Source organism: Papaver somniferum, chromosome 1 (assembly GCF_003573695.1).
Source record: "Papaver somniferum cultivar HN1 chromosome 1, ASM357369v1, whole genome shotgun sequence".
NCBI classification, from domain to species: Eukaryota; Viridiplantae; Streptophyta; class Magnoliopsida; order Ranunculales; family Papaveraceae; genus Papaver; species Papaver somniferum.
The window spans coordinates 168,245,843-168,271,741 of record NC_039358.1 but is presented as its reverse complement, the minus strand read 5'-3'; the positions used below and the strand labels follow the sequence as shown (position 1 = coordinate 168,271,741).

At 37.4% G+C, this 25,899-nt stretch overlaps 2 protein-coding genes across 4 annotated transcripts; both read left to right on the top strand.

The window, feature by feature from the left end:
• The first annotated feature begins 7,390 nt into the window (after positions 1-7,390).
• Positions 7,391-14,340, top strand: LOC113307603 (protein FRIGIDA-ESSENTIAL 1-like). 3 transcript variants are annotated; one of them, XR_003339213.1, is made up of 8 exons: positions 7,391-7,633; positions 10,406-10,540; positions 10,655-10,871; positions 10,982-11,211; positions 11,291-12,891; positions 12,985-13,131; positions 13,372-13,490; positions 13,615-14,340. XR_003339213.1 is itself a non-coding variant. In XM_026556057.1 (6 exons), the coding sequence occupies exons 1-6, from the start codon at positions 7,402-7,404 to the stop codon at positions 13,027-13,029; spliced, it is 2,460 nt and encodes an 819-aa protein (XP_026411842.1). In that variant the 5' UTR covers positions 7,391-7,401; the 3' UTR covers positions 13,030-13,417. The 3 variants fall into 3 exon arrangements, 1 of the variants encoding a protein (XP_026411842.1); XR_003339211.1 differs by having other exon boundaries at positions 13,272-13,490; XM_026556057.1 differs by lacking the exon at positions 13,615-14,340 and having other exon boundaries at positions 12,985-13,417.
• A 6,648-nt stretch (positions 14,341-20,988) lies between these two features.
• On the top strand, positions 20,989-23,560 carry LOC113333951 (protein RICE SALT SENSITIVE 3-like). The gene is made up of 7 exons (XM_026580315.1): positions 20,989-21,443; positions 21,567-21,617; positions 21,741-21,872; positions 22,002-22,107; positions 22,227-22,268; positions 22,365-22,421; positions 22,579-23,560. The coding sequence occupies exons 1-7, from the start codon at positions 21,313-21,315 to the stop codon at positions 23,377-23,379; spliced, it is 1,320 nt and encodes a 439-aa protein (XP_026436100.1). The 5' UTR covers positions 20,989-21,312; the 3' UTR covers positions 23,380-23,560.
• Positions 23,561-25,899: the final 2,339 nt, after the last annotated feature.

The following is a 25,899-nucleotide window of genomic DNA, read 5'->3' as shown; positions in this document are numbered from 1 at the left end:
CACAAACCAATTTCTACAACACTTTTTCTTACCCGACTCCGGATCATAGTTATGATCAATTACCCATTCAAAGGGAAGAGTCATGGGAAATAGAACCTATTGTAGTCAATGGCGGTAAGCGTGTGAACGTTAGAAAACTTGCACATAAATTATATAAGTTGGAAGATGATGGGCCTTAGAAGAGCTTGTCGACGAAATTAGTAGGACCATTCACATGGAGCTTAAACGACGTTGTGATAAAGGTTGGGAAACTGACGACGATTCTTATTATGGTGAGTCTGAAAATGAAGATGATTGTGTTGAAAAGGACCAACCTTTGGAGATATTTGATGACATTAGTGTAGTTGACTCAACTCTTGATCTTTATAATGATCAAACACGTATTCAAAAGGTACACGAGTATGATGAAACTAGTGTTTTACAGAACTTCCTTGCAACAAGGTTTGAGTCTAATGATGATGAATGTGTTGAGAATGTGACCATTACGACTAATATTGTGGAAGACCCAGTTGATCTTGCAAAGGATTGTAATGATGATGTTTATGCCGAGATTTTGATTAAGGCAGAAACCGACGAAGAGTGCTTGCAAGTTTTGATAGAGGACCACGATGTGCAAGAGGTAAGTAATTCACTTGAATTCTTTAAGGATGAAGAGGATACCATAGTACAAGAGATTGCACAAGGTTTGTATAACCCTTTGCCTATTACTCCTTCTGCTTTACCTCTTATTGACTTGAATATATGTGCTTCGAGAATATTGTTAAATGACTTTGTTTCTCGATATCCACCACTAGAAACATTTGATTCTCATACTATGGATGTTTGCAAAGAAGAAACCGTGGAAGTCTCCAAATTCTATATTCTTTATATACTTCCAAGTGTAGACAAGAATAAGCGTGAGGGAAACTTTTATTGGTTGATAGCTTCTCTTCTATTTTCTTGTACTAATATTTGTGCGAAGGTAGTGTTTGCAAAACAGGTTACATGAAAGGATCCCCAACTTTTCAGATTGTTGGTGTATGGGGAATTCGTCTTGCAAGTCGTGTCGACGACTTTAAACCAAGCGCTAAATGGGAGGCAACCCATAGGATGAGTATTTCTTGTCTTATTTTTATTTTCCTGTCTTGTTTTTAGCTTTTTCTTGTCTTGTATTTACTTTTTTCTTGTCACATTATCATGTAGTATTTCCCACCTTGACTTTCTTTGGACGATTCAATTTACATTGAGGACAATGTAAAGTTTAAGTGCGGGGGAGTGGTTAAGCATTTGCATTGTAATTTTTTCAAAATTTTCAACTTTTGTGTAAAATAGTGAATAAAAAAAACTCCAACTTGTAGTTAGTTTAGAGTCACATAGTATACATGTCGCTAAGATTACATCGAGATTCTCATAGGAGTGACTGAACTTAGAGATGACAGAGAACGTGATCGGGTTTCTTACTTGTATGAGAGTTAAAGTTGGATTTAACCATGCCAGTGGAAAATGAGGTGCAGACTGAATTCGGTATTAGAGTTGTGGTCCCCTATAGTGGAGACTACCCATGTTACATCATGTGAGGCACCGACCTTCAATTCTTTGTACGTGTCTAAATGTGTCACCGTACGTAAACTCCGGGTAGAATGGTGAGCTACCCAACCTCCCACCAATAGAAGCACTATTTTGATATCTTGAGTGCTATTTTATCAATAATGATGGTGACATCGAATTGCTAACATACATACCACTTGTAATCTTGTTCGCAGTTATCACCATCCACTTTATCTCTCTCTACACCAACAGGTCCATAGAAACACCGTCGTCATCAACAAGAGGAGCATCACAAATTTGAAGGAAAGTTGAAGACGTTCAAGGTTTAAAAGCAACGGTACAAAAATGAGCATATTTCATATTCAAGTAAAGCAACAAGACAAGGATCAGAATTTTTACAAGTTGAAGACTTTATGTACAAGAGCGAAGATTATCAAGGATGAGAGTTCAAGAAGTTTATGATATCAAGACATACAAGTTGTGAAGAATCATGCGGTAAAGTACTTACACCATGGCTATTTGTACTTATATATTTTACTTTTATTTCAGTTTGTGTTTATTCTCTAGTCTCATGAAAAAAAAAAAAAAATTGAAGAAAAAAAGTAAAAAAAAAAAAAAGCAAAAAAAAAAAAAAAAAAGAGAAAAAAAAAAGAGAAATTTTGTTAGGTTCGTTACTAGTTTTATCATTTTGTATTTGTTTTATTTTTCTTGTCTCCTAAAAAAAAAAAAAAGAAAAAAAAAGGAAAAAAAAAAGAAAAAAAAAGAGACAAGAAAAATTCATTGCATCATATTTTGGTTTGTTTAGTTTGTTTTTAGTTTTGTTCTTTCAATAAAGCCAATGGAAAGAAGGAATATCTATAATGAAGTTTCAAACAACAAGGAATTAGAGGAAAAAATCACATTGTCAAGATTCTACGAAGTTCAAGATTTCATCATCAAGAGTTGAAGACCAAAGACGAAGATGAAGACAAGGATTGAAGACCGAAGACGTTTCTATGGATGCTGTGAGAGTGGTGCTAACTGCACGCCGAACGGATAACGAGGTAAGTAAGCATATTCCCACCTTCATTAAGTGGTTGATTTCCTTTTTTCAAATTGAATAAAAGATGTGGGTATTCAAAACAATTCGGAGGGTTTTTACCTTCCCACCATTCAAACGTGTCTCAAGGTTCTCTCTTCATTCATACCTGGACACATGTGTGACCCATAAAAATTTATTTATTATTGAGAGCAACTTCATAAAACCCTTTCTTGTGAGGCAGAGTCGAGACTTTTGATCACAACGAACCCGAATTTGTTTCGATAAGGGATGGTTATTTCTCTCTCAACTTTTAAGGATGAGATTGTGTTCATATATGTGTCTAACTTCTTATGAATACCGTGTAGAATCTCTATGTCTTCTTAGCGCGTTGGATACTATCATTTCGGAGAACTAGTTTGTTGGAAAAGTAGGTTTTGTGGGATATCTCTAGTAAACCCTCACGAGACTATAACTCGTCCACTAGAGACACCTAGCGGTTTAAAGTCTTGTTATACATGCTATGTGTGACCGTAGCCCCGAGGACACGGAGTTGTATGTATGTTTTAGAATTGTTTTGTTTGTTTTTCTCGAGGACTAGCAAAGTCTAAGTGTGGGGGAATCTAATAGGTGTCTAAAATACCTTGATTTAATATCAATTGATTATGCTTTCTTAGCTATTTTTCTTGTGAATTATGTATTATTGTATTTGTTTTGAATTTTTAGGTGTTTAGGAGTCATTTGAGCAAAAGAAGAAGAAATAGGCGCAAAAAGGCAAAGACATGAGATGAAGTCCAGTAAAGTGTTAAAGGCAGACGAACATTCACTCAGGGCATCCACAGCAGTTTATAACCTAATATAGGTCGAGTTCTGAGATTCAGAATCACAAATGGTCTCGGACCCTAGTCCATTCTGCTGCTGCTAAGAGTTCGAGTCAGCAAGCTATTCTGGTGGGTTTCCTCGAGGGTCCGAGATTGAAGCAGTGATTGAGTTACACCGGGAAATAAAGGAACTGGTGGGGGTTATGGTTGCAGAGAAGTAATTAATTGATCTGAATCTGAAGATTGTGGAGGAAATTAATGAAGAAACAGATGGGTAAAATGGGTTTGTTGTTGTTGTTGATTTGTTGAGAGAAGATGGTGGTCGACGCTATGATCGTGACAAGGAAATGAAGAGAAAATCAAAGAGGAAATTGAGAGTTTGCTAGGCTCAGGAACAATGGGTATTGGATGAAATAGAAGAAGAAGATTTGGATGTTCAGATAGTCAGGTTATAGTGCCAAATGGTGATGTTGCCGCAATGGACTGTAAAGCAGCAGTGTTGGTATGAGGAATGGTGGTTATGCACTGGTCTGGTGGTGGAATTGAAGTTGAAATGGCAATTACATGGGAATGATATTAGTGGTCTGTGGTGCTGGTTTGAGCTGAAATGGCTTGAATGTTACGGCAGGTACTGGAGTTCGATGTGTGTTGCAGCAGTTTGGTGGTGCAGGTGGTGAATTGCTAGGATTAGAGCACTGTGACTGCTTTGTCTTGTTGGGGGAAGGAGTTACAGGAATTGAAGATAGAGATGGAACCAGTTAGGCTGAGAGAGAGAGCAGTTTGTTGTTAGCTGAGTCCATGACAGTGAATTGCAGCTGTTCCAAACAGAGATGGTGGTAGCTGATGTTGGTATGTGGCTGCCAGGAGGTGGGATACTAAGACAAGAAGAAATGGAACTGGCAGAGACTGTCTTGAGATTGCGTGGAAGGAGAGAATTATGTGTCGACTGGTTCTGGTGGTTGTAAGCTCAGGTTATGGATTTAGCAAGAATACGTGGTGTAAAACTGAGAGCAGATGCTGCTTGCTTTTGGTGGTCTTGGCAGAAGAAGAAATTGGAGTTGGTGTTGTGGCCTGGAATTGGTGAATTGAAGTAGTGAGTTTGAGGCAGTGATGAATGAAACTGTGTATTGAATTGACTATGTTGCAGAATGGTGGATGATGTGCTGCTGCTAATTGCAAACGAGGAAGAACTGATGTCGTGCTTGCCATGAATGAAGTGCCTGAGTATTGAATGAATGTGCTTGTATGAACCATAATTGTGTAGGGAAGTAAGCCTGAATTAGGCCTGGAAACAGTCAGATTACAGTCAGAACTCTGCCTGGATCTTAGTTAGCCGAGTTAACTTGGTGAGCCGATCCAACTCATCTGTCCGGTTTAACCCTTATTCTGACTGGGCTCAACTAATGGACTGCCGACTCTTTGGCAGTGGGTTAGTTCTGGAAGGTGAGAAAGTATATAAATGAAGAGTTCTATTCTATTTGGAGGATCTTATCTCTTCTTCTACTTTTGTTCTAGGGTTTAGAAACATGAAAACTTTCCTTTTTCTTCTTGTTATGAACTCCATGAACATGAGCTAGATTATTATTTTTGGTTATGGATAAAGTTGATTTCACATAACATGAATCCTTGTTTGATATATTAGTTTTGTCTCAGTATTATCGTTTATGATTCACCATTAATATTGTTACATGATTTGAATGCTTGTTTAGTCGAGTAGCGAATTGATTGAATTTGCTTTCATATTTATTGCTAGATTAGAGTTTATTATACGCAAAAGTGATAAATTTCTGATTGCAAGTAGCATAATTGTGGATATTGCTTGTAGTGATACATCCTAGTAGTCACAAGTGAATCATAACCTTTGTTAAATCGGATTAGTGCTTTTACACGTTCGATTGCTTTGATTGGCCTGATTTCTTAGAACTTAATGCATCTAGGGAATTAAACTTGATTAGTGCTTTTACACGTTAGGTTGTTCTCTTAGATAGAATTCATATTCACATCTTTTAATGTGTTTGTTGATGATAAGAGGAGATTTGCGGTATAAACTTGCGATCAAGGTATCCTAGGGCCTTTGATAATGAGAGATTAAATATCAATTCTAGTTATTAAAACAAGAACATGTTTGTGACTGAAAATTAAATCCTTAACCAATATCTTTATATCTTGATTTGCTTGTTTGTTTATTTGTTTACTTTTATTTTAGTTTACTTTATAAAAATCAGAAAAAATCCCCACTTTGTTTATATAAGAAATCGAAAAAACGACAACCTAGACCTTTATGTGGGAACGATCCTTTCTTACCCTTTCTATATTATATATTTTGAGTAGTGAGAAAGTGTAATTTATTTTTGACGCATACGACAACGATCAGTTAGAGTCAAGCTAATATCTTTCAACCGTTAGATTGACTTAGCTTGTTACACACAAATGAAATGTGTCTTCATTTAGATATGGGTAACCGTACCTAAACATGTACACTTGGTTGGCTCAACAATAGTTCACCGAAGTTAGCCATATGAACACTTTCATATCAACCTTGTTCATCTTTATCACAACTAGTTCAAATGACTCAAACGAAACAAGTTATAGAGTTGTTCAATTGTTTGTATTCTCATAGAAGTATACAAGACACAATTGAAGCAAAATCAGTTTTGATTCACTCGAATGGATTCATGAACACTAAAGCCACGGTTTGCAAAGATTGCATTCCTTATTATATAAATGTATTTTTTCATGAGTATGTAAACATACACAAACGAATTTAGAACTTAACCCACTCAGGTATGCAAACGGGAACGCATACCTAAGTTCCCGAACTTGATCTTGTTCGCCAGTATGCAAACGGGTACGCATACTATCGTTCATGACCGAACTCGGTTGAATTAGTGCGCATACGGGTATGCATACTATAGTTCCCGGACTTCAACTGTTGAATCAGTACGCATACGGGTATGCATACTAAATTCTCGGACTTGGAATACACATGCAACAGTTAGAATACAAGTACGCATACTGTGCTATTTCCAATCAAAGGTTAATTGTTCTAAACTCCCATTTCAATCATTGAAACATTCTTGGAAGACGAGAATAGCTGTCTCGCACAAACTATTAGCTTCAGAACAATTTTTCAAGTGATCGAATGATCAACAAAACATTCTGAGTCTACATCAAATGACTGTCTCACACAAATCATGTAAGATGTTACCAGGCGATGTTCACATGACTATGTAAGCGAGTTAAACTCAGCTCGAAATATCAAATGTGTATAATGTAAAGTCTATATAGCTATACGAATTTTGTCTCAATAGGAGATAGAATAGAAATAGACTTCTGAGTGATAGATGATTTCAAGTCTCCACATACCTTTTGTTGATGAAGTTCCACAAGCTCCCCTTAGTAGTTATTCGTCTTCAATCGATGAACGCCCTGAAGTCTAAAGCTCAACTACACATTCTATCATAATCTGAGACATGGCTATAAGTAGACTAGAAATCAATACTTATAGTTTTGACAACTAAACTTGAGATAGCAACGCTTGCGAGTTCGACCAAGCAGTACAATTTTTTTCATGATTTTAATAACAAAATGAAGGATGGTTTGGGTTATTTTTGATCAACACAATTCTTCTTATCGAGGATAAGTCAAGAAGATTTGGATTTTTCCTCGAGTTGTAGAGATGTGTGTGCAGTGAAATCAAAATTATTATATACTACTTCAGATTAAAGGGCATTAACCGGGATTTTATCTTTCCACTTTAACACCCCTTAGCATAATTTTCAGATGATAGTGGTTTTAAGGGCAAACCATGTTTTCATGTAGCACAAAACAATTGTGTTCTTCAATGAAGATCACTTGCACAAGTGAATTTCCGTAGCTCTATCCGGAGTCTGGACATGCTTTATACTTGACTCGACTTAACACCAGTGTTAGGGTCAGTTAGGCCCAACACAACAAGCGTGGAACTGCAATAACAACAAGAACATGTAAAAGCGGGGAAATAGTGGACTATTTATTCTTCTCGTCGTCCTCAAAATGTTACAAATTTTATGTTTCTATTGTTTTTTTACAACACTCTCTCTCTCTAACCTAATCGGCGTTGTAGAGAGAAGAAGTAAAAAAGACATGCTCGTTACCACTGAACCTTCATCGTCTAACGATAACGGATTTGAAGAAGTACCAGACGAGGATCCAAAAGAAGAACCAGACGAATCTGATGGTAATGGGGACGATGATGAAGAAGATAAAATGGATTCTGGGCAAAATGGTTAGTTTCATTTTGTTCTGTTATTAAAATCATTGTTTATCTGTTGTATGATATCTCCCGGGTTTTTTTTTCTGAGCAGAAATTTGTTATTGCTTGTGTTACTTATACATTTAGGGGTTTGAAATTTGTGACTTAATTGAATAAAATTGCAAAAATTTCTGATAAAAATTATTATTCGGATCTCTTAATTATATAGATCTCTGGAAAGAATTATACGCCCCATCATTATTGAATCCATATTTAACATATGATCTAAAAGTCTATGATTGAATCCATAGTAGAGTTTTGAGTTTTAGTTAGCTGGGTGTTTTATTTTTTTCAGATGGTACTTAATAAATAGTATACATACTTTCACCCGAATTGTATAGTTATTTATTTTACTCCAGAAAAGAATTAGAAATCAAGAGTTTGGATTTGGGTTAAGGTTAGACTCCAAAAATTGGAGGTTGCACTGGGAGCTACACTAGTTCATATGGGCTCACCAAGGCAGAAATGACGAGGTTCAAGTTGTATCTGACTTGACATCACTTGCTTACATTTATGATGCTGCATGATGATGATGATGGTACCAGGACTTGATCCCAAACCTACTAGATGGTTGATCACGGTAACAACCACTGAGGTATTGGGGAGTTGGTGCGAACATTTATGATAAGTTGGACGGATTTCTTTCCTAGATGCTTGAGGCACAATTTTCTGCTTAGGGTAATTAGGCGGGTAGATTAAACTAAACAGCTAGCTCTAAACTTTCACAAGGTTTCTTAGCAAATTTAGATGTTTGGAACTGTCTTTGAAGGGGACGCTTCTTTCTTGAGTTGTATGTTGGGGTGCAATTGAGGAATTTTTATGGAATGAGTCTTGGGAATAGCATTTCAGTCGTTCCTCATTATCGTTTTCTAGTAGAAAACAAAGAGTTTTTGTTTGAGGAACATCTAGGTTCAGTCGTTCCGCTGCGGTTTAAGACATTATGGCAGATTTGTCCAGGAGAAAAATTGGGACCTTTAACCCCTTTTTTAATCTTAATAGTTCACATGTCTGTCGGTAAAGGACTCTTTAAGTCTGCTCAAAGTTGAGCTTTTTATGTCAGTCGACAAAGTTTTGGATAGGTGCTTATGTCAAACGAATATGGTCGATATGATTCTTTTTGGAATTAGGGTGGATACATTTGCGTCGATAGACATTCTAAGAAAATTTCAACTGCTCCCAATTAACACTAAGCTGGGAAGAATATTGGGGTATAATGGATCATATTTCCTTTTGGTTTTGACCTGCATGTGTTTTATTCGGAATATATTAGTGTAAGTAAAGGAAGGTAGTTAAGTTTTGGGAACTACCGCACTAGTGGAGGAGAGTGTAAATAGTGGCGACATCTCTGTGTTGAATTGGTCAAAACTTGATTGAATAATTGGAATTTAATAATAAGCTGTAATTTAAGCAACTTGCTTCATTTTGGGATCTCTAATTCTTTAAATTCAACTCTTTATCTAAAAAATTAAGGATAATAATGGGTGTTGGAGAAGGACATCACATGGGAGAGAATTGGGGGAATGGTGATGAAAACCAAAAATGAGACGGTCGATCAATTGTATTCTGATTACTCGGTTTAGTTCTGTTTCCTGATACATGTTTTGATTAGTTGATTGTACCTTGGCTGAGCAATTTTATTGTCTTGGAATGTTTCATATGTTCCCGGTTAGGTGTACACGTGTTTAATAGTTTGAAGCTGAACCTTTTCAGTTTCGCTTTTAATTTTGGTCTGTTAATTGGGGATTCTGAAATCTTCTGGTAAGATGTCATAGTTCTTCAATTATCCATACATCATTCATGTCTGAAAGAGAGTTGGTATTCTTCTTTTATCATGTTGAAAAGATTTATAACCTTTTCGTTAAAATGTATTGGGTTTTCAGCTTAGAAAATCTCTCTCATATTGAGCTTTTAGATCTAGTGCTTGTATAGCTTCTTGATCATGACGGCATTAGCGGAACAAAAGCCGAAATTAGTAACCAACTTTGTACACCTACAAACTGATGCTAACACAAGCTCAACTGTCACTTAGATCAGCAAGGCTCTGGAAGTTCCCTCTTTTGTATTTTCCAAGCACATGTGTTAACCACAATTCTCACTTGTCTCAAATCTCATTTCATTCTTAACCCTGTCATAACTTTTAGTTTTGGTTTCTTTTGTGCTTGTGCTGGCTAATTTTGACGCCTCATATTATATGGTGGGTTGTCCATGTTAAACCCCTGGAGGTGTAACTTATGGGTAAAATAAGATTTATTGCGGTTTTACTTGCCTAATAGAAGTATTCAAGGAATGGTTGGCATTCTCGAAAAACTTTAATAAACCAAAACTATTATCTCAGTAATGTTATTTTGATAAAAATGAGTTGCTATAATTTTTTGGGTGCTTTTATAAGTACTCAATGGTTGACTTAGAAGTGATTATTTCTTCAATTCAATCCATCAACGTCACATATATTTGTTTGAAATTTTTTAAATATATGACTTGGAAATAGCTAACCGAGAATAGCTTGGGCAGAAACCATCTTTCGAACTCTGGAAATATTATCATTCGATAGCACTTTTATTGTGTTATTGCTAATGTTAATAATAGAAAAGATGCTTATTCACAAGAAAGATTTTAGATGCTTCTCTGGGTCAGACATATTTTCTTGAACTTTACTTCGGATCTCTATATCAGGACTAGCTAGAGATTTTCCGTAGGAAGCTTCTTTTTATTTCCTTTCATGATTTTTCCTATTCTGCTATGTAGATTCTAGCCAAGAAGTCGAGTTTAAGGGACACGATGAAGACCTTGAACTAGGGAAATCAAAAGGGGTTGCTTTTGAAGTAAATGTAGCAGGATGTTTTGCCCATGATCATGTTGATGAGATGCCAAGATTACAAGGTAAGACAAGTGACGGACTCTCCAAGGTTCAAAAATTGGAGAAACGTCTAGTGTCTCTTAAAGATAATGGGATTTTGTCCGTTGTTAATAATAAAGGTGTTGGTGCTCAACTAGGAAAAGAAGCATCTAAGGAGGCTCGTGAAAGTTTAGTGAAGCACGATGGTGATGCAACTCATTTAAACAATAAATTCTTGCCCTCTAACGAGAAAGAGGTAGCTAGCAATTTCTTGGTTAGAAATCGTTCTGGATATAAGCTGTTAAGTAATGTGCAAGTAAGCTCTGAGGAAAAAAACAGTCAATCAGGGGATAACGCCAATCTAAGGTCATCAAGGTAGTGGTCTCATATCACTTTAAACCTGAATTTGATTTTCTCCAGTACGCTATTTTGCACCCTCAACTATTATAGTGTATAGATTAGTTTCTAATACGTCGACTTTTCAGTCTAATCACTCCACAGATACAACCTAGGAGTCAATCCTCTAGCGCTGAGCCCGAGGACAAGAACAAAATACCTGCAACAGCATGCAAGATTTTTGCCAAGGGTCGGTGCACCAAGAGGGATTCATGTAGGATTGCTCATAAAAAAGATAGTGTTCTCAATACTAGCAACATGGCTAAGGATGATGATGAAGTTGTTGAAAGTTTAAAAGGTGGACTGCGGGTCGATGCAGGTACTTTTAGATCGCTTTGGCATCATGCATGTAGAGTTCTTCTCTAGCGAAACTCTCTAACTGGCTCACTTTGTATCAGGTTCAAGGCAAATTGCTAAAAAGTCTAAATTTTCATCTACTGAGTCGATGTCTTCGGCAGTTGTTGGTTACCCTTCCTTGTGCTCACATTTTTCTTCCGAAAGGAACCTACTCGAGGAGCATGAAGAAAGCCAAAGGTCAGGTAAGACTTCCGAAGATCATAAACAATTGCCTTTGACAAGGGATGATCCGAGCCTCATATCGGTAGACTATGTGGGTGATGAGACTAAGAAACGAAATATCTCTCTTGAAAAGTGCTCCATTGATGCTTCACCAGATGTTCGACGTGCTCTTCAAAAATCCATCAATCCTCGGATTGATGATCCAACTATTTCTTCATCAAGTTTGATCCCTTGGAATTCCTATCTTGAAGAAGACTATAAGCAGTCTTCTCAAGTTCCTTCGCTTAGTAGTAACCGTCATGTTCATTCTAATCACATGTCCAGGAATAAAGAACTTGTGAGCGGATATGGATTGGTGCAAAATAACATAGTTCCGAATCATAGTCTTTTATCAAGTAATGCTGGTGCACCTTCAAGCGTTTATGGCAAGCATACCTCTTTTGCTTATGGTAAGTGTGGTGCTGAAACCAGTGCGCATCAGAATCTAAATAGTAATCCTGTGTGCTTTGATGGCCATGCTTCTCCAGGTTTTTATAATTCGTTGAACTCAAGATCCGAACATTTTTTCCCTTCTATGGGCATGGCGTCGCTGCAGCGTCCTTTTGAATCCTCTAGAATTTCACCTTCTCAAGGGTCCTCTCCTATGAGACATTACACGTTATTTGATACTGGTCAGGGAATTTTTTCTTCCAGATCCACCTCTGTACCTAAAACCCTCTCTTCGCTTTTCTATTCTAGGCCTGAACCAGACAATCTGCCTTCATGTATTGCCACAGTTGATCGAATGGACTATATTAGATATGCTCGCGAGTATAACTGGGAACCTTCTGTTCCATTTCAACCATCTCTCTGTCTTCCGTCAAACTTAAAATCATCTCCTGAAAGTCAATACGACCCTCTTCTTGATAGCATTGAGTTACCTAATGTAGGTGATAGGTCCTTACAATCTTCTTCCTTGACTGAAGGTGTCGTCGTCCAAAATACATCACAAAGAAATGCTGATTCTGTCGGCCTTGACCAGCATACAGAGAGTGTTTGTTTAGACAACAGCAAATGCAATCATAGTCCACCCAAGGATGCACCTTCAAGTGAAGCTACAAGAGATTTTGTCGCTGAGAAACAAACTAACATTCTTGTGCCAAAAGATGAGAAGCCTTTAAAACATGATCATGCTGTAATTGCTTCAAATGCCAAGGAAGTACGCCCTGATCGTAGTCATGGGCAAATAGATGGGTATAAGCAGAAGAAGGAAACTAAAGCACAGAAAGTTTTTCGTGTTTCACTTGTTGATTTTGTTAAAGAATTGGTTAGGCCATATTGGCTTGAAGGCCAGGTTAGCAAGGACATGCACAATGTGATTGTAAAGAAAGCAGTTGAGAAGGTCCTTAGCACATTGCAGCCGCATCAAATTCCTAGCACCCCTCAGTTTGTTGATCAGTATCTTCTCACGTCCCTTCCTAAACTTAAAAAGCTTGTTGAGGTGAGCATCTGAAGATTTGTAGGATGCCCAATTTCTGACTTCAGGCTATGCTCAGTTTCCTGTATGTGATGGTGTTCTTGTTTGTATTTGCAGGGATATGTTAGTAAATATGTGAAATCTGAGCTGCAACGGAAGTAATGGAGTCTGTATATATGCCTTGACATGATACTAGCATGATTTTTAAGTACTAGGTTGTGCTTCTACCTTGTAGGGTGGTAGTCATGCCGTCTGTTGTTTCAGGTGGGATGACTTAGATGAACACAACTTATATGTAACTGAGGAAGCAATTGCTTCTCAGATTAATGTTAATCATTATGTCCCAGATCATTTGATCATTTCTAGCTTGCTCAGTTTTTTGTTACGAACTACTCATTCTGTAGGGCATTTCTTCATGCTATGTTTCCTCCATGGAAATATTAGCCATTGTTCCTTGCATCATCTCAGCTTGAACACTCTTAGTTTTCTGTTGGAATTTTTAAGGACTGAAGATTTCAGAGTTGGCTGAAAAAGAGCAGCGGTTTGAACTTATATTTATGCCATTATTCTGGAGGATCATAATTGTGGCAATAAACATCATTTGAAAGTAGTACAGGAATGTGGTAACGGTTCTACATGTTTTAGCATTTATATTAACTGTTACAACAATTTCAGAATTTTGCGCGACTGTTCTTGAAAGAACTGCTCTGACAAATTGATTTAACATTTACATTGTTTTGTTGGCAGTATGAGACCACGAGTGTCACACTGTAGTTATTTGGATTTAGCTGGATCGTAGCAACTCTCCGTCGATGAACAAACTCTCCTCTTTTATTTTGTGAAAGGTATGGAACTTCAGAGTAAAGGGCTTATTGTTAACTCCCAAAGTAGCTGTTTACATTTCCTTTTCTTTCTTTTTTTCTTTTCTCTGTGTGTGTGCGTGTTTGGTAAGTAAGTGGTGTTCTTGTAGAGTCCAAATAGAGTGTCTACCCCATACTCTAAATTAAATTCCCATTTCAGCATTGCGTATAAAGATCAGTTCGAAAGGCATACAGCAGTAAGTAAAATTTCAGTGCTTTTAGTAATTCCTCTTGTTAATTAGCATACATCAAATGTCACAATATCACATCTAGTTATTTGGCCCAGTGGTATTCCACTATTTGAAATGTATCAAATAACGAAAGTAGAGGTGAAATACACATGCAGATATCCTGTGTTTTGGGACTTCATCAGGAATGCTGGATATCCTACTGATTGTACACAAGGTTGCAGCTTTCTTGTGAGTTTCCGTTCTAGATTGTTCAAAACATTGTAGGGTCATACAATTCAAGGCTCTGTGACTGAATTCCTAGACTAGGTTTTTTTTTTTTTTTTTGGGCGTGTCATTCATGAACCTGTAAGGAATTGGTTCAAAATTTCTTTCACATCATGTCGCATGTCTTTTCTTTTCTGGCAAGACACATTATTCTCTTTTTGATTTGTACATCACTTCGTCCTTGTGTTGTTTTTCAGTTTAGGGTTTGTACGTAGGGTCACTAATACTTCAATACTTGCATGCCTTGAGGCCAATTTTGTTCACCAAGGTGAACAAAACCTCAGTAAGGGATTGTGGTTGCAACTTCCAACATCCTAATTCCTAAGGACTTACTTTAAGAAATGGAGCTCACACTATACAGTCTCTGGTTGCCCACATAAGTAGGTTGACACTTGGCAGAGCTCTTTCTGGATGAAGTGATTTGACTTCATCAAAGCTACTGACTAGATGAGGTTGCAGGTAAATTTGATAATTGTATTTACGTAAAGCAATCTTGTAATCCATGTTATGATGGTACTGTTAGGCGGAATAATAGGCACTAGATGGGTTTAGTGCAGAGAGCTCAGCAAACTGCTCATGCATGTGGAGAGGGTGAGGGTGTAAGCAATGTCACCTACCCAATTGGCCAGATGGGTGTGGCCAAGTCAATGTTTTCTCTATTCACGTTTCCACACTTTGTATTAGTAGGCTAGCTTTGGTTGAGCTATAATCTTAACATATACCATTCATAAATCTCTATCTTTGCTGGGCAATCAAAGATATACTGTATAAAAAAAAACACATCTACCCAGACTATTGCCATCGCAAGCTTTTATTAGATCGTCTCCTTGCGATTGGATTCCTCGGGTCAAAGAGAGGATCACGACTCATATTATTACATTCTTTCACTGTAGATGTACCAATTATGTGATAGCTTTGCAGAAGATACAATAGAACAAATGAACGGACAAATAGTATTTAGGTGTGCATTGGATGCTTATTTTTCAGGATGGTGAAAGCTGAAGGAACTATCCTTACCTTTTTTTTCCTCATAAAGGGTTTGGCTTTAGAAAGAGATGTTACTTTTTTGACAGACAAACAGGCAAAATTAGGAAATGTTAGGTTAACTTCTTTCCCTTGGCTGAGACAGAAATCCATCATAATGATGGTATTTGCCGTAATAATAAGATAATGAGTGCAGTTCTATATATGTCCATAGCCTTTCCGTCCAAGAAAAACCCTCATCCTTTTGGGCAAAATTGAATCCCCATGGATATTCTGTTGGGATCTTATTTTGAGTGAGATGCGCCCCATTGTTTGACCGTAAGTGCAAGCAATCAAATGATCAATCTCTTCAAGTTTCCTCCCGAGTCATTTTTTAGATGGTAATCTTCTAGACTAGTCATGTCTTTAGTTAGCGTGAGTTTATTGTGAGCAATGGATCGGACAAATCAGATGCACATGATCATGGTCAAACTTTATCAACTAAAATTCAGTTACCGGTATAACTTATCTCAAACTTATGATTAACAATAGTAGTTAACTGTAAAAGGTTGTTATTAAAGATGTGTCGAGCAGAAAAAAGGTTGTGTGATCTAAAGGGTTTAGAGTGGTCCTGCGCAGATTAGTAAATAATTTGGTTCTTACATTTCGTACGATCTCATTAGTTTCTGTATATAAAGGTACTTATAAAAATAACAAAAAGAGGAAATACTGCTCTATCACGTGCGCAACTGATATTGTCTAACCCGGCCAGGCCAGAGACCAAATTAGTGAGTGTTCATCAGTGTGCGCGTACTCTGACCTGAATAGCTTGAACCGCTACTCACGGCTGCTCAAGTTCATTGTTAGACATTGGTGATTGGTGTTAGAGCGCAGAGAACAAAAATTACTGACTACCAATTGAACGCAGTCGAAAGTAATCTGTTCTGTATTCGTAATATGCATGTTTTGTGGTCGGGGTGTAATAAAACGGTAGTCGTCAAAATGAGTCCCCCTTACTGATGATCTGGTCTATAATTTGAATGGCTGACGGAGCATGTCCAAAGAAATGGGTGCAACACACCGCAATTCATGCGCACACTCCCCCTCTCATTTTCTCCTCTTCTCTTGTTTTCCTTCTCTCGTCCTTGTATTTTTTAAACAAGCTTATTATAGGCGCGGCATGGTTTATTAGAGGGGTGGCATTCTAATAGGACAAAAAGGGTCATTACATGATCATTCAAGGTATCCCTTATAAAAAAACTGGAAATAACAAATTAACTCTCATTATTGATAACCTAGTTTAGTGATGATAATCAAATTTAGTATTAATGATTAATTTCACTTATATTAACTCAAAATCAAAACAAAATCAGATTTTTAGAGTTAAAAAAAAAGTTCAGAGGAGAAGAAAAAGAAAAACTTTTGTGATATTTGTGAAACCCTAGATTTTGATTCACTCAACCAAAATGAGTGATTCCAGTGACCCGGTATACTTCTAAATTAGTTCCCATTAGCTTTTTCTTGCTCAAAATTATCTAAAGTACGTAACGAAATCAAAACTTTTAAATTTTCAGAAAAACTTACGGTTGCAATTTTGCTCATGATCAACCGTAACTCTTAGTTACGGTTCGTAAGTTATCGAATACCAACCGTAACTGGTTAAATTTGGGGAAGATCCAATCGTAAAACCAGTTACGGTTAGTAATTAAATTTGGACAACAACCGTAACTAAATTACGATTGGTAACTAATGAATCGAGACCAACCGTAACTACCCTACGGTTGGTGTGTCAACTTAACTTTTGAACCGTAAATCATTATTTTGATAAATTCTTAAGACACAAGATTATTTACGGTTGGTATGGTTGTTTGAGTAACAAACCGTAACTCAATTACGGTTGATAAATATGATGCAAATACAAACTGCAACTGAACATATTTCTCAAAACTAAGAACTTACGGTTGGTATTCGAGTTAAAACCAACCGTAACATCAACCCAATCTACAGTTACGGTTCGTATTTGAGTTATTACCAACCGTAACTCACATGCAACCAGAAATTTCAATTTCAATTTTCATACAAAACCCTAATTTTTGATACAAAATTAACTTAAATCCAACACGATAAACTAAACCCTAACTGGGTTTTTCCAAACATTTTTCAAATCGTCGATTAATCGAAGACGATGAAATTTTCAGTTTTAGTGGAGGTTACAGTTGATGGAGGAGAAGAGAAGATGAAGAAGAACTGATTTGATTTTTTCTGATTCATTAGGTTTAAAAAAAAATTGATTTGATTTTGATTGATTTAAGATGAAAAGGGTAATCTAGTCAATTTACATCCCTTTAGGACATCCCCTAACCAACTAAAGGGACACTACTATCACAATGCTGCCCCTCTAATAAACCATGACGCCCCTATAATAAGTTTGTTTTTAAATAATGGGAAAGAATGCACCGCCCCCATTGCCACTCACGTGTGATCTTTCTTTCGTTTCTTCTCAGCTTTGTTTCTCGCTTTCACTTTTAACTTAATCCTTTTTAACTTCCTTAAACAGATAGTAATTACCGACAAGGTTCGTGGTTATGTTATTTTGACATTTATGTGCTTTTCTATAAACCTTTTATGACTGACATTACCAAATTTTCTTAATTTCGATTTTAAAATCAATATATAATAATCATTCTTTTAGTAAAAAAAATATATTGAATACGAATCTCAACCACGGGACTCATACACTGTCTTTTGACCAGTAAAAGATTCTATGTATGACAATACTACTTTATGATAATAAGCTTTTTCTTTTGTTTTCTTAATGCAAATTTCTTTTATTATCAAATGTGATTGTTAAGGCTTTTTAGTGTGATGGTCAATGACTTAATGTGATGTTTAAAGTTAAACCTAACCTAGCTAGCTAGGAATTAATCTTGTTTACCAGGGATTGTTTTTCTATGTCTCACACCCAACTCAATCCAATGGGTAGGGAGATCCGGACATTGGACACACAGATTTTCTCAAATCTCTCTTCACAGAGTTATTGAGGCATGGATTCAGAGAAAGTAATGCCAAAATACCAAGATACGCAATGTGCGTATCATTGGATGTCCTAATCTAGAGTGCCAATCTTGTAAGGTAGCACGCTCTCCTATGTAGGCTTTAGAAGATTGAGACGAATTATCAAGTTGATAGAGACCACCCCTCCTACTGCCACGAAGAAGAACCTTCCCGGTACATCGATCCTTCACAAGACAAAAAGTTGGATGAAATTCAAATAAGACATTATTGTCAGTAGTAAACCGAGAAATAGATAGAAGATTATGAGAAATTTTTGGTGCATGAAGAACATTACGAAGCCACAACTTAAGGTTGGGAGTTCCCAAAACAGAGGATCCAACATTAGAGATTGGAATAGAAGAGCCATTACCCATTTGAATTTGATCCGGACCAGTATATTCATTATAAAATTGGAGACGAGAAAGATCATTGGTTATATGATCTGTAGCACCACTATCAGGAGTCCACGGAGGTGTAGATAACAAACCAGTTTGAGCAGCATAAGCACGAGGAGCAGAGGTAGGTGACTGATCTCGAGGAGGACGAAACGAGCGATCAAAACGATTCCAACAGTCATTAGCTTCATGATTCTTGCGACCACATAGTTGACAGAGAAGACGCACATCTGTGCGTGAGTTGTAAGGCTGTGCTGGGCCGAGAAGAGAGGAATGATTCGAAGTGTTGGAAGCAGCTGGACAAGCTGGGCTTGACAGGGAGGAGAATTGTTGGGCCGAATATGGACTGGACCGAGTAGGAGGACGTGAAAAATTGGAAGCAGCTGGACGAGAGAAGCTGGAAGCAGCTGAACGAGTTGGGCCGGATGCTGCAACGTTAGCAACAGGCTGAGAATGCAGTGACTTTGCTTGGTTCTCAATACGAAGTTCATACGTGAGAAGATAGGTGATAAAATCCTCTAGTTTCATGGCTCCCATGGAAGTTGTAAGAGAGGTAACAATGGCATCATATGCAGTATCTAGGCCGGCAAGAATGCAGTGACGTAATTCAGACTCAGTGACAACAGTATCGGCAGCTGCAAGGTTGTCAACGATATGGCGAGCTCGATCAATATAATCTCGCATAGAAAGAGATCCTTAGCGTAAAGCCCGAAGTTCACATTGCAAGTGATGGATATGAGCATCTGATTTGGAAGAAAAGAGAGATTCAAGAGAGGACCAAACAACATGAGAACTTTGGAGACGATGAACTTGTCGAAGAACAGCAGGAGTTAGCGAGGAAAAAATCCAGCCAAGAAGAATACGGTCTTGCTTTAGCCAAGGAGCATATGCCGGATTGGGTGTATCACTGTTGGGAAGAGTTGGAGACGGACAAGGATTGTCACCTGTGACAAAACTATCGAGTTCATAACCTTGGAGATATGGGAGAAACTGAGCACGCCAGAGGGAGTAATTGGTGTCATCAAGTTTGATAGTGATGATGTGATGAGGTTGAGAAAAGATAGAGGAAGCCATCATTGATTGAGAGGAGTTGAGTATGGTTGAAAGGACAGAGGAAGAAGTAGATGCAGCGGAAGACATAGGATCAATAAGCTGATACCAAGCTAGAACACGTATTGTTTGGGAGAGAACACAACTATAAGAGGAGAATACGAACTTGAATAGAAGACGTTATATTGATATAACTTGTGTGTACAATTAATCTTTACAGGATACATATATATATATATATACTAACTCTTCCTTGAACTCCAAGATAGGATGAATTCCAAAACTAGAACAATTTCCTAAAATACAAAAGACTTCCAAACCTAGAATAGTTTTCTAAAAATACAAAAGACTTCCTTAACAAGATATACGTGTTAGGCAACACACACGTATTGTATGCCTTAACAGCGTACAAATTGATTATGTTTAAAAGTTGTCTCAATTATGAAGAATATAAATGAAAAATCATGTCCCTAATTCAATCTGTCTACAGAAGTTCATTTTTGCTTTCTTCTTGAACTGTCCGATTCGTATAGGACTGAAAGATCACACGCATCCCTCTTTCATGACTAAATCGGCTTAATTACCTTTTAATCCTTAGTTTGCCGAAATCAAAAGAGATTAGTAGTGGTGTTTGATGGTCCTAGTTGCATGCTCAAAGGAGGACAGGCCTCATATCTTTTGGGCGAAGCGTGGGGCATTGGCTTGTGTAAACAAAGCCATAGGTTACTTCATCCAGTAGCTGTTCCCACCGCCACCATTACCAATTTGATCTGCTATGGTAGGATCCTGTCCACCAGATCTTAGGGTCCCCCCACACATACACGGGATAACAAACCATAGGGGTGTTCCATCTAGGTGTTTTTTGTATAGAAATGTGGAAATGTTTAGGCGAAGAGTTGGGCGCTGTTTTGGCTTATCGGGAATTTATGTTTATGTATAAGTATATTTCTTGATTACCAAGCAAGCAGGCATTATCAGTACCAAAGAAAAAAGAAAAGGGGGGTCATTAATGGAAAAAGATGAAAGTTTGAGAAAATAAGCCAAACAAATCTCTGTTGTTGATGAGTAAACAAAAGAACAAAGGTTTAAACTTTAAACCAAAGTGGTAATGCTTTGCAATCAGGTGGTTGGAAATCTACAGATTCAGTCTCCCTCCCTCCTACATACACATATTGTGGACCCAACAACTTTAATTCACGTCGCATATATTAAGTAAGTAAGGGCAGGGTAGGGTAGGACCATTGCGAGCAGAAACAAGTATTAAATGAAGCCAGTTTGTATGACATCATTTCCTTCCTTGTTTTACGAATTTGATGATCACAAAAGATAAACAAACAAACCCCTAGACATCATCTCTCTGTGCCACACACGCTCGCTCGCTCGCTCACACATACATACACTTCTCTCTTGGTCTTTCCCTTTCTCTCCTCTTTTTTCTTTTACTTTTTTCTTCTTTAAGAATCCCTCAGACTCAGACTATACATTACACACCTGCAGTGCGTAGTTAGGATAAAGAAAAGAAAGTCACAGAAGTTATGTTGTGTGTGTGAGTGTACTGAGAGAAGAGTATTTGCTAGCTGAAGAAGAGATAAAAAAGAAAGGGGAAGTTCATCAGTTAGAAATTCAAGTGATTTTGCTAGAGAGAGAGAGAGTGAGAAAGAGAGAGACATGGTGGGCTCAGGAGTATCAGATAGGAGCAAAGAAGCTGTTGGGATGATGGCACTTCATGAGGCTCTAAGAAGTGTTTGTCTTAATACAGACTGGACTTACTCCGTTTTCTGGACAATAAGACCTCGCCCGTACTGTTTCACTGCTCTCTCTTCTTCCATATTCCTTGATTATACTGTTTCAACTAAACTTCATGTGTCCTTACTTCCTTGACAATTTCACTTAAAATGGTTTTTATTTTTCTAAAAATATAGGAGAAGCAGAGGTGGTAATGGCTGCAAAGTGGGTGATGATAATGGTAGCTTGTAAGTTTTCTCTCTCTTTGGAGTGTCTGAATAGAGGGAACAGAAATAGGCAAAACGAAAGACATGTTTTAAGAGTGATTTTGAAAGTGGGTTTTAAACTTCGGTACTATTTTGTTTTTGTAGGATGTTGATGTGGGAAGATGGGTATTGCCGAGGGAGTTCAGTAGCTGAGTGTCTTGAACAAATTGATGGAGAAGATCCAGTGAGGAAAGCTTTCAGCAAAATGTCCATTCAGTTGTACAACTATGGAGAAGGGTGGGTACTGGGTAGGTGTTTTTTTTTAATTTTTCATAATTATAAAATGTGTTTTTACGGATTTTTGAAGATAAAATAAAAAAGAAAACTTATCACTTTCATGTGTGATTTGATTGATTGATTTATTAGGCTGATGGGAAAGGTTGCTTCTGATAAATGTCATAAATGGGTTTTCAAAGAACCTTCTGAATGTGAACCTAACATCTCTAACTATTGGCAGAGTTCTTTTGATGCTGTAAGTAATTAGTCCGCAGTTGGGTTGCATTTTTTTGGTACACGTTTTAGCTTTTTCGATTTATTACTAGGTTTTTACAATCTACATTAATTTTATGAATGTTTTCGGTCTCATTACAGGTTCCTCCTGAATGGACTGATCAGTTTAACTCAGGTATTCAGGTAAGTGTTGAATCATAACATTCTGTTTGACCTCAATAAATTTCTGATCTTTCATAAATTTTTAGTTTGATTGATTTATGCTGTTTTCATTAACAGACAATAGCAGTTATACAAGCTGGTCATGGTCTCTTACAGCTAGGTTCTTGCAAGATAGTAAGTGCTTTCAGTTTTAATCTTTCTCCTTCGATATGTGCAGATTTATTTATGATTTACTTGTCGGACTGTACGGGTAAAATACTTTAGAAATTTATAGGAACTGATCTGGATTTTTGATTCTTGTGTGCACATTGGACATAATATTTATCTTCAGATAGCCGAAGACTTGCACTTTGTACTCAGAATGCGACATACTTTTGAATCCCTTGGTTATCAGTCTGGGTTTTATCTATCCCAACTATTCTCTTCAACTAGGAATTCGTCGTCGTCTTCTATTCCTATGAAGCAATGTGGTACTCCAATTCGCCCTCCACCGCCTATTTTCAATTGGAGCCAAAGGCCACTCCCATCTGTCGCTTCACAACATTACCAAAACATGACGAGACTTGGATTACCACAGAACAAAGATGAAACCCATCATTTTATGCTCCCAAATTCCTCTGATGCACAAATGGAGGATATGATGGCCGAACACGAAGCTGACATAAAATGGCCTAATGGGTTATCTTTCTTCAATGCTCTCACTGGACGAGCTGATGATGCCAAACTTTTATTTGGGGCAGACGGGGTTGGAAACAAATCAAACCAACAGCAACAGCATCACCATCCCAATCTTGGAGGGAAGAATTCAAATTCGGCAACAAATCTTTCTAGCAAGGCCGATGAAACCAAGGGAAATTCGGAAACTTCGAATTCACATAGCCTCCATGGAAACAGAAGCGAAAACAATCCGAGCGGTGAAAATGTGAATGACTACTTGAGCTTAGAGAGCCATGGTCACAATGTTAAAAAGATGGAGAAAAATTTCAAGAGGAGTTTTACGTTGCCTGCAAGAATGGCCACATCATCTTCTTCATCCTCAATGGATCAACACCATCCACATCATCCAGTAGATTATAATAGAAACCCTGAAGCTGGTATGTACTCGGATTTCATCGACAATTTCCTAGAGTAGTTAGTGATATGCTAGAAAGAAAAACCGTGTACTGGAGTGAAGGGGTTTTGAAAGTTGTATCTAATAGCGAACAAGCTTTCGCTTTTTCATCTACTGCTCATATGCCTTTGCTTTAAGTTGGAGCTTGTGTTCTGGTTCGACCCTCTTTGTTGCTTATCAATTTTGCTTTCTTTTGACTCTATTCTTTGATTCTTTGTTGTTCCTCAAGCTTTTGTTTTTTTTTTGTTTCTGTGTTTCTTGAAACAAGCTATGGATTTTACAAACAGCCAGAAGAAATTCAACCTTAAGGTGTACCACAACTTCTTCAGTATGCCTAGATGTCTTAAGAATATGTATGTTCAGTTGTAAATTATAAGAAAATGAACCCCCTATAGGTTGTTCCATTATCTTGATTAGTTTGAGCGTTTCACTTAACTGCCTTTACTTCAGTCGAAAGGGATTTTCTTGCGCTGGATCAAGTTTGGTACCATGATAAAACTACCTTGTTAGTTTGTAGTAGGACAAAATACCAGTTAAAAGTTGCCGGTGAAATCCTCAATAAGTCTGTCTGTTTTTCTCATTAATCATTCAAGGTATTTATACAATTACAGACTTGTTTCTCAAGACATTCGATTTTTGTTTCTCAACACATTCGATTCCTAATGAACTCAAATAAGCTATAATACATCTCTTAAATATAGTCTCTTATAGACTCCTATTATATCTCCTAATACCCTCCCTCATGATGGAGCATGGAGATATCAAATACCCATCTTGAACAAAAGAAAGTTAAATTGAGCTTTCCCCGACGCTTTTGTGAAAATATCTGCCAATTACACCGTTATAGGGGTGTACGATGTTGATATAATCCTCCCTCCTATTGCATCTCTGACAAGATTATCTACTTCTATATATTTTGTTCTTTCGTGAAATACTGGATTTAGAGCAATATTTTATGTTGACTGACAATCACAAGAGAGATTCATCCCATGAGTATGATGAACCCGTAAATCACCAAGTAATTGTTTCAACCACTTTAATTCACACGTCATTGTTACCGTAGATCTGTATCATGCTCCTGCTGACGAACGGGAAACCGTATGCTGCTTCTCAGTTTTCCAAGATACGGGCGAGAAACCAAGAAGCACAAGCCAACCTGTTAATGAACGTCTTGTTAATGGACAACTCGCCCAATCTGAATCACACCATGCTTTTAAACAAAGGACACTATCATAACGCATCAGGATTCCTTGTCCATGACTCTTCTTCAAATATTTAATCACACGAAGCGTTGATTCCACTCTACTCTTGGCCGTTGCATAAATTGTGACAAAATATGCACCGAGTATGCAAGGTTTGGTCTTGTTACTGACAAATAAATCTGACGACCCACCAATCGTCTATATTTTTCCACATCATCTATTATCTTGCCTTTTGCTAATGCCAGACGATAATTTGTTTCTATTAAGAATTATGCAGGCTTTCCTCCCAATAACCCAATCTCCATGATAATATCAAGTGCATATTTCCTCTGACATGTGTAAAACCCTTTCTTACTACGTGTAACCTCTAGGCCTAGGAAATATTTTAACTTCCCAGGATCTTTTATTTTAAAACATTGACCCAAATAAGTTTTAAAGTTGTGAAGTGCAACCAGATCATTGCCTGCCACAATCAAATCATCCACATAAACCAAGACATTAAGATACATATTTCCTTTCGTTGTTGTAAAGAGAGAAGAATCTGAATATGACTGTTTAAAGCCAAAATTCTTCAAAGTTGTTGATAACTTCGCAAACCAACACCGAGGTGCCTGTTTTAAACCATACAACGAATTCTTCATTCTACAAACCATATTAGGACTTCCCATGGAAAATCCCGGAGGTATCTTCATATACACTTCTTCTTCCAAATCACCATGAAGAAATGCATTGTGTACATCCATTTGATGTACTTCCCAGTTCTTAACTGTTGCAACTGCCATAAAAGTACAAAATGTCGTCTTCTTTTCCATTGGTGCAAATTACTTATTTAATCTAATTCTTCAACTTGATGATTCCAAAAAATCACCAATCTTGCTTTCAAACGTATCAAATTTTCATTTCTCGCTTCTCTGTATATATGCACTTGCTCTCTAATGCCTTTTTCCCAGGTGGTAACTCCTGCAATTCCCATGTTCATTGTTCTTCCAGTGCTCGTATTTCTTCATCCATGGCTTTCTGCCAACCTGGATGTTTCATAGCTTCCTTGAAGCTCTTAGGTTCATTTCCAGCAGTTAAAGCTGCAAGATATTTTCTGTGTACAGCAGAATAACAGTCACAACAAACATAATATGTTAAAGGATAAGGAGTACCTGAGGCCGATGATTGTGTAGATTGAGTTGAAGATGAACTAATTTCTCGTACTGTATGCGTCACAAAACCTTTGAGTCTGCTGAAAGAAATTTTCTGACGCTTTTCCTTTACCCATCTCACTGATGTTATTATCTATCACAACCTCTGCTGGTATATTACTTCCACTGTCACCATTAAAAGGAAGTGA

What these genes read in the sequence shown, in the direction of transcription:
- LOC113307603 (XM_026556057.1), top strand. Translation starts at nt 7,402, where the DNA reads ATGTTACAAATTTTATGTTTCTATTGTTTTTTTACAACACTCTCTCTC. An exon ending in AATGGATTCTGGGCAAAATG is followed by an intron (nt 7,634 to 10,405) that starts GTTAGTTTCATT and finishes TCTGCTATGTAG; the next exon opens with ATTCTAGCCAAGAAGTCGAG. An exon ending in TGAGATGCCAAGATTACAAG is followed by an intron (nt 10,541 to 10,654) that starts GTAAGACAAGTG and finishes GTGCTCAACTAG; the next exon opens with GAAAAGAAGCATCTAAGGAG.
- LOC113333951 (XM_026580315.1), top strand. Translation starts at nt 21,313, where the DNA reads ATGGTGGGCTCAGGAGTATCAGATAGGAGCAAAGAAGCTGTTGGGATG. An exon ending in GGCAGAGTTCTTTTGATGCT is followed by an intron (nt 22,108 to 22,226) that starts GTAAGTAATTAG and finishes GTCTCATTACAG; the next exon opens with GTTCCTCCTGAATGGACTGA. An exon ending in AGCTAGGTTCTTGCAAGATA is followed by an intron (nt 22,422 to 22,578) that starts GTAAGTGCTTTC and finishes ATTTATCTTCAG; the next exon opens with ATAGCCGAAGACTTGCACTT.